At 38.7% G+C, this 13009-nt stretch overlaps 1 protein-coding gene across 2 annotated transcripts in view; it reads left to right on the top strand.

Moving 5' to 3' along the window:
• Nucleotides 1-625: 625 nt before the first annotated feature.
• The window catches only part of LOC149158259 (histidine kinase 5-like), a 107547-nt gene continuing 95163 nt past the window's right edge, over nt 626-13009 (top strand). Inside the window, exon 1 of one of the 2 annotated variants that reach the window (XM_089436166.1) lies at nt 626-1451. In XM_089436166.1, coding sequence (XP_089292292.1) covers nt 1038-1451 — 414 coding nt within the window. In that variant the 5' untranslated portion in view covers nt 626-1037. The remainder of the gene's footprint in view (nt 1452-13009) is intronic. The other variant, XM_089436165.1, reaches the window with a different exon arrangement.

Consider the following 13009-nt stretch of genomic DNA (forward strand, 5'->3'; position numbering starts at 1 on the left):
TCATGATTTGTTGCAGTTAAAATGGTTTTTTAACTGCATATTTGGATTCAGCGCCCTGAAAAACCCTTGGGACGCTTTGATTGTGCAGAAACTAGCTATCAAACTTGCGATTCCAATAAATTGCTGCCAGATTTTCACCGAAAAAACCGGCCAGAAAGACTTTCAAAAAGTCGCGTTATAAAGAACAATCTCAAAAATATAAAAGTTGAAATCTCTGCATAATTAAACTATGTGCGGATTTAACTTTCTTGGGAAATGTTGAAATTTGTACACTTGCCATTTATAAAATAGTGGTTTCTGATGTAATTTTGCAGACTTATACTTCAAAATTATAAATTCTTCATTAAGATAAACAAATTTTAAACAGTATAATATTTTATTTTTTATAACATAATTAAACGACTAGAGATGATACCTTAAAATACTGATTTAGAAATAATAATATAAATACGATCTATTATGATTTGACATTATTGATTTGAAGAAGAATAATATAAATAAAGGCCTCTGCATCTGATGCTGATTTGGGAAATAAATATAAAAAGGAAACAACAGATTGGAGAGAGAGAGATTCGATATGGATGGGTGTAGAAAAGTTGATATTACGTCTAAAAGGGGACGATCTCCTCTTGATTCGCCCTTCCGACATGGAAGAAGAAATGCATACAAGCGTGACACAACGTGTGGGCGTGGATGGATTCGGTGGGATTTCCTATGGCCTCCTCGTCTGTACTCCCTTGCCCGTTCTGATTCATCGAGATATCTTTCTCCCTTCAATCCAAGCTATATAATCATTTGAAATGAAACCGCCTCTGACACTGATGAGATTATGCATAAATACCTGCTTCCTTCCCAAGTACAGAGTATGCAGGACTCGAACCTCTGACGGCTTTGATAATCTCGGCCCCATAAGTTCCTGACGGACTTTTCTCATCGCAGAAAATGGAGGACAAGATCACCTCATAGTCTTTCTGAAGGACCTGAAATTCTTGCAGCCACCGTCAGAGGCGCAAGAGATTTTGAATGCACTGCATAATATGGTGCTCACCGAAGAAAACGGCGGCGCCGCTAGCGGCAGCGGGCTTCAACAGACGCTGGAGGCATTTGTCCGCGAGAATCACAGGTTGAGGATTCAGAATTTGACGCTGGTGAAGGAAATTGACGGAGGCAGGAAGGAGAACGAGCGGCTTAGATCCGAGAACGCGGCTTTGGCTCGTGAGTTGCAGGGATTCAAAGGCTCGCCGTCGCCAGATCTTGTGAGGCCGAAGCTGGAGGTGGAGGAAGTGACAGGAAATTCTTCTTCTTCTTCTGTCAGTGATGGTTGTTTGAATTTTGACGTAGCAAAACGTATTCTTGTTGCGCTGGAGGAGCTCCCTGTGTACGTCAGTTACGTTGACGCTAACCTGCGGCGTATCTGGTCTGATGACCCCATGAGCGATTTTAACAAGGAGGCAAGTAGGGAAACCCTTTCTAATTATCTGCATTTTCTTCACAATGGTTGAAATTAAAATAAGCCGAATCACGTTTTTTGTCCTATTTAATTAAAAAACTGCGAAGACGTTCAACGGGGTGAAAACCAATTTTTCCGGACAGCTTGATGAATGCCATCCAGTTGGGAGTGTGCTCGTCAGAATTTGACATTTTATATATATATATATATATATAAAAGTAGCGAAACCCTTTCTAATTATCTGCATTTTCTTCAGAATGGTTGAAATTAAATAAGGCGAATCAGGTTTTTTTTTTTGTGTTTAAATTAAAAAAAGGGGAAGTCGTTCAAAGGAGTGAAACATCACATAAACCAATTTTTTCGGACAGCTTCACGAATGCCTTGCAGTTGGGAGTGTGTTTGTCAGAATTTGACTTTTGATTATATATATATATATATATATTTAAAGATGTTGCCATTCAGTTCGGAGTGTGCTCGTCAGAATTTGATTTTAGATTATTGTGGCCAAAATCTATTATTAAATGTGCAAATTATGTCAACAGCAGTTCAAGTAGGAGTATCTCCAACTTAAGTCATTACGTTTATAACTATCCCAAATTACTACTAAACCACAACTTACCAATAATTTTTTTTGGAAATTGGTAAGAAAACAAGAAATTTTGAATATTTCTAAATTTCATTTAATAAACCCATGAAGAAGACAATGCGTTTTCACTGTTTTCACCAGAGTTCCCCTCTTTGTTAACCTAGTGGGCTTTACTTTCAACAAATATCCCATGGCTAAGAAATACATTTTGCATCAAATCCACTCAGGAAACTTGTACCCAACTTCCTTCATTGATATATACTACCTAGGCAAACTGCATTGGCTGAGTTAACAATGAAATATTACAAGATTCAACCTCCTCTGTCGAGATACATTACCTGGGACAAACTGCATAGACCGAATCAACATTGGGATATCGCAAGTTGCTGCCTTCTCCTTTGAGCTGTACTATTTAAGACCGCAAACCGAATAGCTTTTGAGTTAATAATGAGATGTTATAAGTTATTGGTATATTTGGTTTGTTAAATGTTAATTATAGTTGTGAATTTTATGGGCCCACCGGCCCAGAAGCTTTTCAAGCTCAAGCGTTTACTTTTTTAGTTAGAGACCAACGTCTTGGAGCTAGTGTGGGATCTGCTCAAGGACCTACTGGTTTAGGTAAATACCTTATGCCTTCTCCGACTGGAGAAATTATCTTTGGAGGGGAAACGATGCGTTTTTGGGATCTCCTTGCTCCTTGGTTGGAACCCCTAAGGGGCCCTACTGGTTTGGATTTGAGCAAGTTGAGAAAAGACATCCAGCCTTGGCAGGAACGACGTTCAGCAGAATATATGACTCATGCTCCTTTAGGTTCTTTAAATTCTGTGGGTGGTGTAGCTACCAAAATCAATGCAGTAAATTATGTCTCTCCCCGAAGTTGGTTATCCACCTCCCATTTCGTTCTAGGATTTTTTTTCTTTGTAGGTCATTTGTGACATGCGAGAAGGGCTCGTGCAGCTGCAGCAGGATTTGAGAAAGGGATTGATCGTGATTTCTAACCTGTCCTTTTCATGACTCCTCTTAACTGAAACAATAGATCAAACCAGATGGAAGAAAAATCGATATAATTATAATGTATTTTATGAACCTTTCCTGGATTACTCAAACAAGCCTGGATTACTCAAACAAGTTAATAATTCATATTCTAGGTTAAAAAAATAAAATTATAAATTTACTTTCTAGTGATGAGAGATACTGATGAGAGATTCTTATTGAGGACAAACTGCATAGGCTAAATTAACAAGGAGATATCAAAAGATCCCTGCCCCCTCTGTTAAGATACGCTATGGAGGACAAACTGAATAGGCTGAGTTAACAATGAAATATCACAAGAATCCTGTCTCCTCTGCTGAGATACAGAATCAGGGGCAAACTATAAAGGCTGAGTTAAAAATGAGATATGGCAGGATAACGTATAATTGGCTACATTAACTCGACAATATATGCTGGAGAAATTGAATTATAATCATTCCTGGGAATAAAGTCGCTTGAATTACCCACTTCACCATAGCCTGATTGATATTAAAAAGATATTTTTAAAAAATTATATGTAAATGAGCAATTTCTTTTCCCCGAGTTTTATTCTCCAAGATAACCAAATGAAGACATGGAAATGCTAAATCCATAAATGAATAGAAACCTAATTCAGGGTTTGAGTATTAAGATTCTGTATAAGGACTTATTTGTATGCGCGGCAGTTTGTGTGAGGGTACATATAATCCTAAATCCCTCCAATAATAATTCGAAAGCTAATTCAGGGCTTGAGTATCAACATCCTATAGAAGGACTTATTTGTAGGGGCGGCAATTTGTATGAGTACATATAGCGACGGGGAAACAACAGTAAAATCCACAATGGGAAAGAGAGAGGTTGCACTCCTCATGCAGGAGTAGCCTATGCACATTGATGAGTGAACTGGCCATCCAACTGCAGCTGCTTCTAGTCCAAGTGAGTGCGAGTCCTGTAACCCCGGAGAAGAGTAGAGTAAAGTTTCAAGCACTCTGAGTTAAAACTGGGGAGTGGTTGAGTCAATTCAGGGTGAAATAACATGGAGTATCAATGCGCATTAGGTCCTTTAGAACGATTATGAGGAATATCATGCAGTATCAATGCGCGTCCTTTAGAACGATTATGAGGTGAACTAGGGATGAAGTGGAGAAAAGTGAAAGGCCATGTGCATGGTGAAGAGAAGGTGAGCTTAGTCCAACTGAGGTTGAACTAGAGAGAGACACAGAATTGGATTAAAAGTAGAGAGAAGAGAATGCATGCATTTAGTTAACTTGAGAGAAGACCTCTTAAACTCTTTCCTGCATGCATGTGACTTAGTTAACTCTAGAAGATGCCAAGTCACTCTTCGATCCATGCACGTGTACTAGTAAGCTGCAGTTGACTCACTTAAGCAACCCAATCAACTCACTGGCATTTCTAGTCCAACTTAGATGATTCACCATCTCACTCTAGCACATACACGTGTCAGATCTTACCACGTGTCATCACCAGAGGTTGCCACATGTCACTCCTCATGACCATTGCCAAAAATAAAAAGCTGCCCGCATGTCCATAAAAATATTCTTATTGGACTCAATTTTCATTGAGGAGTTTGAATATGCCCATTAGAATTGGCATACAACACTTGCTAAAAATATAAAAATATAAATTTCTCGAATGTCTGAAACTACCCTCATCGGACTCGATTTTTAACGAGCAGTCTGAATATGTGATTAGCTCTAACATGCAACCCTTTCTAAAAATAGCACTGTCTTGCATGTCGCTCGAAAGCAGCTCATTGGAATCGTGATATCAAATATACCATCATCACTGACATGACATGAGTTATTGAATTCTATCTCTTAAAAAGGAATTTTTTTGCGCATTAGTTAATTTTTACACATATATATTTAATTAAATAAATAATATTCGCAAAAAAATAACCAATTTTAATAATAAATTACATATTTTTTATTCAATATTTACCTCTATTCTATATATACCTCTATTCTATATATGTGACTTTTTAAACTAAAATAGTTACATATAATAATACATAAGCATAATATTTCAATTCTTAAAAATACCTTGCTTAAAAAGTAAGGGCATTGCTTAAAATTAGAAATTCTCTCCGATCTGATTAAACTCTCCGCATAATCTATATATGAACAACTATAACATCACTGAACCGATACTCTAGCTGAACTCCATGCGAACCAACCCTTGGCTCAAGCAAGGCTATATCTGAATATGTCTTTGAACCTCCAGCTTAATGAAATGTGTTGTTCATTAACCCCCCAGATTGGTAAGGGGAAAATGTAGGGTTAATAGTGCGGAATGTAGAATTTAGAGAGCCTAGTTGCTTTTTCTCCCCATGGGTGAGTTCCTGCATTCTTGCATCGCCACATCAAGGGTAAAGTGTTGAGCTGAGTTTTTTAGTTGTTCTTTATATATATTTCTGCATTTTGAATGTGGAATTTTGTTTCTCTTTCTTCCCATAGTCAAGCCCCCACATTCTTGCATTGCCACATCCAATGTCGTGATGGGGAGCTGAGTTTCTGAGTTGTTCTTTCCTTATCTGTATTTCCACATTTCTGCATCCCACATGCTGAATGCAAAATGCAGAGAGTCTTGTTGCTCTTTCTCCTAATGGCCGAGTCCCTGCATTCCTGCATCGCCACATTCGGTGTGAAGTGTTGAGCCAAGTTTCCAACTTGTTCTTCCCTTATTTGCATTTCCACATTTCTGCATTTCTCATATTGAATGTGGAGGCAGAATCTTGTTGCTTTTTCTCTCCCTCGCTGAGTAGGATGAATTTTCTTTTCATCATAGACAATGAAAAGGATTTTTCAATTTGCCAAAGTGCATATGATAACATTTCGAACACCTGCTTGTCTTTCCTCGCTTACACCCTATACAAGATTCTAATGATTTATGTTTCAGTTTTCATATATTTTCATTTTAAGTTTTTAGTATTTTGGATGGGGACCCTTATATTGGGGACTGTGATGTCTGCTTTGGCATTCTCTAGAATTTGATGGTGCTTACGCACATCTCCTGTATGCATTTCCCATGCTCATGGGTCCTCGTGTCTCATAAACTTGGTGGAACATTATTTATAGATACATTGTGAGTTTTCATCTACCTAAGTTCTGATTCCTTTTCTCATGCCAAATTAAATTAATTGTTATGATCAGAAGAAACTCAAATTTATAATGAGCAGACTGATTCCCTTTAAAACATTTGCAAATATCCTTCTAGCAATAAATGATTTTTCTATATCAAGCTCTTATCATGTCTTGCCCAAAGGACTGCTTGCTCTTTATGTATGTTTTTTTTTCAGCGAGGATGATATGACATGAAAGGTTCTGACTAAGAAACCGAAAAACATATAGATACTATATATTCCGTGCTTCTGTCTCTAAGGCACTCCTTTAGGATTTTTCTAAACTGCAATCTTTGTTGATATTTTCATAAAATAAAAATTTTTTTTTTTGTATTTGTTAAAAACCTCATTGATGGAAACTACAAGAAAATGAAACCAACATGCAGAACAACAATTAACTGATATAATGTGACAGAAGGTAATGTTTCTCACGCCTTCCCATATTTGTTTCTAAAAAGATTCTTATGTTCTCATTTCTAAGGTAATTATGGCCTTTCCTATGTAAGATTCCTTTTGGAAACACCTTAATTTTTCCCTTAAATCTCTGGGTTTTTATTGAAGTTCTCGGTGAGAGTTTTTGTCAAACAATTTAATGTCTTATGGCTGTAGGTGGTTGTTTCTTCTTTTTTATTTCAGATTAGAAAACATAATGCTGTATTCATGCCCAAACATTTTTCAAATAGCGGGACAACCTTAATATTAGACTTCAGCCAAAGATACAATTCTGATATACACCATACAATGACAAGAAGCACCTTTCACCAATGCAAATAACCCAGAACTAAATAATATTGCATTTCTAATTTATGAGCTGATATGCCAACCAGTCTTCAACCAGCAACTAATATACCATGCAATACTCTGAAATAACACCATTCACTGATAAATATGAGCATCATTAACAAGCTGGAAATTGTAGGGCCATTATACAAACTCAATAAAGAAAATACATGGCATTAAGTATAACAGAGGAACCTGATATCATACACAGCAATGAACCTTCATTTCAATATTCAGCCCCTTGAGGAATATCAGCAGGGATGACTACAGAAATTCGAGCTCTTCATTCCTCAATCTTTAGCCTCTGCCACAGTCCTGAATACGCTACAGGAGTTTACTTGGTGACTGATATACACGCACAGCAACTAGATGTATCTCGGCCTCTTTTTAATCTTAAGCTTCAGCCACTGAGGATAGTTAATGCAGCCAGCATATAAAGAGATAATTTGGCCCAGTAATGAAGGTGATACGACCCTCTCAAGCAGCAGAGGAACACGGCCAGCAAGGTAAGGAACTCAGCTACTGGAAAATGGAGAAACTCGGCCCAGGTGTGCCCAGAATATGTTCCCCTGAGGTGCCAAACTCGATCCAACTAGGAGCAGCCAACTCGTCTCTCTAGATTGATGTGCACAACATCTTTCTCCCAAGAACTTCGACCCAATGAGAGAGAAACTCAGCCAGCAAGTAAAGTGAAGGAATCTTGTCCCTCTCAGCAAAGGAAATCGACCCACAAAGAGTTCAGATTTGAAGGTCACGAACAGCCATGAAATGGATACCTTGACCCTTGGAAATATAGCTCATCTTTGGCCCTTCTCCTTCAGCAAATATTCAGGTAGAAAAACCAAATATTAGAAAATAAATCAACTGATAACACCTTTTACCTCCACTATCTTTTGCAAATCTTCTTCTTCTTTGAAATGAAATGGCGAAATTTGAATGATTCCTCTCTCTAGACCAACTATGGTATATAGTTTCAACACCGAAGCTAGCAATGACAGCTAGCGTTTCTCAAACCCTATGCTTTTCTCCCAAAACTCTCCAAGAGTTTATTTTGTTAAAATGCAAGTGATAGAATAAGGTGAGACTCCTCACTTTTGCCATTTTATAACTTAGTGGCCACTTTTGTCGCCATTTTATTTTTTTTCCCACTTACATAATAAGAACACTTTTCCCTTCTTTATTTAATAAAGTGACTTTTATTAAACTAATTAGAGTCACTTTTAACCCTGCGAAATGCTTAATTCACCTCCATGGTCACACCGGCCACCTAGAGCCCCTTTTTATCATCTTGCCCTTTAGATCTTTTCACCCTGATTCCAACAAGCTATTACACTAAGGTGTTTCTCCAAATAATCAGCTCGAAACAAAACCTTAAGCGTAATTAATTAAAATATTCCTATTAATAACTTCGTTTTATGGAAATCGTAGGAATGCAATGGAACCAAGAGCGAACCATGCGAAACTAATCTTGATGATAAAATATGGCAAGCGATCTCAATCGCCCCCCCATAAAACTCCTCAAAACCCTTTGGGCCCACCAATAATATAATCGTGCTGCTGTGACTTGGATGACATAAGCTCTGTAAATCCCTCCTGATCTCACCATAAGGCAATCCAAAAATTGGGGACATTACAATCTCCCCTCCCCAAAATTGCTTGTCCTCAAGCAATGTCATCGCATGTTGCCGCTCCACAAGCTGATCCAAAGTATTACTAGGGTCCCAAACCATCCTGATCATCGTCAAGCATTCTTCGCTCCACCCACTCTCCAACAAGGCATAGATACCAGAGGCCCTCTACATACTGCCAATAAGTAAAGCATCTCAAAAATCTCATCCATCTCCTAGAGAAGCTGCTCTATTAGAAATCTAATCTCATGTACCTCAAGAGTAAACTCTTGAAAGTACAATCCAATTCCTGCTGAAAAGTGTCCTCGCCCACATGAACTAACCACTGCCACCTCTGATACCATCAACGAATCATAGAGAAGTGAAACGCCCTCTGCCAAATTGAAGTCCAATGGAAGATCTAAGTGATCTTCCCATGTAAAGACTAGCTCATCTATAATGGTAGCTGAGTTGTCGAGATCTATAATGCCAGGGTCCCATGCTAATCTCAAAAGGAGACTGCCGTGCTGCCGCTGCACCACTCTGATCATAACTGACTGCTACGACGAGGTATTGCTAATTGTTGGCACCCATCCATGCCTCATCTCTAATCCCTGTATGCAACCAATAGGCGGACACCATGTATCATGAATCAATCTAGCGAATGTTAAACTTCCCTGCTCTCACCAAATCACACAACGAACTCTGCGATCCTATCTCTTGGTGATGTACCCAATTACTGCCTGGAGTCCACATGCCCCCCTGTAAAGGAGGTCTACTGTCCACTATGCCCCATGCTTGTACAATGCCTTGAGATGTCCTGTTGAAGGTGTGTCATGAAAATCTCTCTTGATCATCTCCCCAAGTGGGTACTCAGGGACAGAACATACGCTACATCTGCAGTAGGTCACACCATCCCTAATCCTGTATCTTTCAATTCACACTCCGATTATATGCCTCAATTGGGCAGTTGTTCTCCTGTCCATGATGCACTATGTCTCACCCAACTGTCTCAAGTGACCCCCATGTGTCCTGCTATATGGGATGAGAGCATCAAAGAACAACAACAAAAACCTCTACAATAGTATGTAGGACTAGAAAGTGATAGATGTGCGGGTCAATCCCCAGGGCATGATCAAGAACCCATATAGATACCCAAGGGTAGTCCTGCGTGTATCCTACTCTCCAACTCTGATCAGGGGATGTTCCAATCGCAGATCAATCTTTGAGGAATTCAATGCTCCTTGACGCTCATTCATCCACTCACTGATCCTAAGTAAGACAGGCCCAAGGTTACTTGGGAGCGAAAGTGGAGTGGGAGCAGGGAATGACATTTTCAAACGCTCCCAGTTTGGGAGCGAATTTTTATAAAATATATATTTTGATATATTTTGATGCATATTTGTCAACAAAAGCATGCAGAATGACGAATTAGATATAAAAAACATAAAAACATGGATTGAACCATATAACATCAATCATCTAGAAGTTATAATCCTCATCAACCACGTCCACAAGTTAGTAACATACAACATATCAAGTCTCATGATTTATCAATCTTAAAGTTTCAAGCTTTCAAAATTCAATATATAACATTTATCATCATTGATCACTAAAGTTGTACTTTTAACTATTGCCATTACCAAGTGACCAAACTATAACAAAAAATATCTAACATGAAATGGAATGTTTCAACTTTCAACTTTCACGAATCATCATATTCATAATTCATTATCAATGAGTTATAATTGTGAACTTCAAACTTAAATTGTCGTATATTGTTTACAAAAAATATCATAATAAATATGAAAGAGTCAACAGTTATAAAAACTACTAGAAACTAGAAAAGACAAGTAAATCTATTATCTACTACTTCCTCTTGCCGCCACGAGAAATGTCTAATGTCTAAGAAGGTCGTGGTGGTCTACTACTACTGGGAGTCTCCTCCTGCATAGTCAGATGACTAGAACCAAAAGTCACATGCCCTCCACGTGAGGATGTAGATGGAGGTGGCAACAACAAAAGCAAAGATGTTGGAACTCGAGTACTGCTACTGGATGGTGGGGGTGGTATGGCTGGTGTTGCTTCATCATCATCTCTTTGAAGTCCTGTTTGCAATTCTTCTAGATGTAGAGCACCATCCTCCAAATTATCTTCCTCTGGTTTGTTGTCCCAAGTTTTATATGATGTATCCTCACAAGCCCCAATCATAATAATGACTCAACAACCTCAAGTTGTAGTACACATAAACCAAGCTTTCTGCCCGGTTTTCATTGAGTCTGTTTCTTCTCATATTATGGATGAAGCTGTAGGTGCTCCAACTCCTCTCTGCAAAAGAAGTATTTACAGCCTGTGAGAGCACTTTTTTTGCCATTTTTGGCAAAAGTCCATGTCCGCCATATGCGTCCCACCATGTGATAGCATCAAATCTGTCCCTATCTTCCATTGCATTGAAATAACCAAACACTCCAGTGCTAGTAAAGTATCTTCTTAATTCAAGACGCAAATTAGCACACTCCTCCCTGTCAGGGACCAACTTGTCTAATGCTTTCATATATCCCTGTTGTACCTCCAGATTTGTATGGGGTTTGGCATTAACAACACCCCAAGTGCAGGTTGTCCCAACCAAGATGGAGAGTAGTATTTTGGCATAAGGATGTACGCCAAGGCATGTAGTGGAGCATTAAGTTTATTCCACTGTGCACACACACATTTGTGAATAATATCATACAAGTCGGGATCTTTTCCCTGAACAATATCTTTTATTTACCCCAACATGTTACCCATCTGCTCATACACCTCCCCAATCACTGGTGCATTTGTATTCGTAAAACAAATCATGTTATAAATGGGCTTGGTGAATTGCAAAACATCCCTCACATGTGCCCAAAACAGACCACTAAGAGCAATGTCCTACACCTGTTCAAAACCTTGCTTGTCAACTGCAGTTAGAGCCCTGTCCTTTAATACTTGCCATTGTTGACTTGATACCATACTAGCCAATGACTCTCTTACCTTCAAAAGGCGCCTGAAGGTGAGGTAATAGCTAGCAAATCCAGTCTTCGCAATCTTCAATAGCTCCAAACTTGAGTGATTGCAGAAAAGCCCATGGGTATTGCAATGGTTGGTAATAAATTTTATCATTCTTTTGCCTCTCTTGTACAAATCACCAATCCATTTGTATTGAGGGTTTTTTTCTTAATAATATCATGCATCAAAAGGTTCATTGTGTGAACCAAACACCCAGACCAAAATATGTTGGGGTATCTATCCTCAATAATTACTCCCACCGCCTTATAATTAGAAGCATTATCAGTGATGACTTGGATGACATTGTATGGGCCAATACGTTCAATTGTTTGAGGTAATGGTTCTGCAATGTTGATCGCTATCTTGAACTTTTCTGAGTAATCATATGCTGAAAGGAAGATTGCACCACCTTTAGACATAGCAAGAACACTTATCAATGGTTTGCTTTTTACATCGTCTATCCATCAGATACAATGGATACCCCATGTTCATTCCAAGAACTTGTCATTTGACCCAAAGCATGTGCTATTTTTGCTTTTCCATTATCAAGTCCCACAGTTCTAGTCTTGTCATACCCAGGGCTCTTGTATCCTTTGGGGGCATCATTAATGGCAGAAACCATTTCATGCCAATAAGGTGAGTGAACAACATTGAATGGTATTCCACATGCATAGAGAAACCGGAAAATTTTTGAATCCACCTCATTCCTACACCCTTCATCAAGGAAATCTGATATGGTTCTACGCCTTAAAGGGGTGTTTGTTCGTATGCGTCCATATCCACTACCATGGGAGGACGCTGATGCAGTTCTTTGTCTATGTGATTGTGGGCTATTATGTTCAAAGTCACCCTTTGATCTTTTAGATTTATATTGGGCTTCCTCCTCTTCCCTTATGTATTTGGCTCTTTGTTGTCTTGTCACACTTACACAAGTTTTGATTCCTATTTGTTTACCTCCATCCCATGGCCTTGTCCCATAGAGGTGCTTTCTGAAACTTGTGTATGAACCTGTGTAATTGCTTTTGCAACGGAGGCATGTAAATTTAGTGATTCCACCCCCTTTCCATGCTTTAGGCCTATAAACATATTTCCACAATGGGGTTTGGTTTGCTTTCATTTTTGTGCCCTCATCTCCACTCTCCTCTTCCTCCTCACCAAGGTACTCCTCTCCAGGGGTTTCAAATCCACCATTACCCACTTCTTCATCATCTTCATCATGATCAACCCTCATTCTTCTACTCTTCAACACCACAATAACAAAAAAAGGAACCAACATCAAGAGAATGTCAAGCCATATAGCCATGATGCTTGAAGTTTTCATTCTTTGAACTTTGGTGGAATTATAGTTTCTTTCCCTTGCAAGCTTATCAAGCTCCTAAGCAATCCTCTCAATCTTTCTCTCA

Source organism: Pinus tabuliformis, chromosome 5_2 (genome assembly GCF_031772625.1).
Source record: "Pinus tabuliformis cultivar Carrire ecotype Pingquan chromosome 5_2, CPIR1, whole genome shotgun sequence".
Taxonomy (NCBI): domain Eukaryota; kingdom Viridiplantae; phylum Streptophyta; class Pinopsida; order Pinales; family Pinaceae; genus Pinus; species Pinus tabuliformis.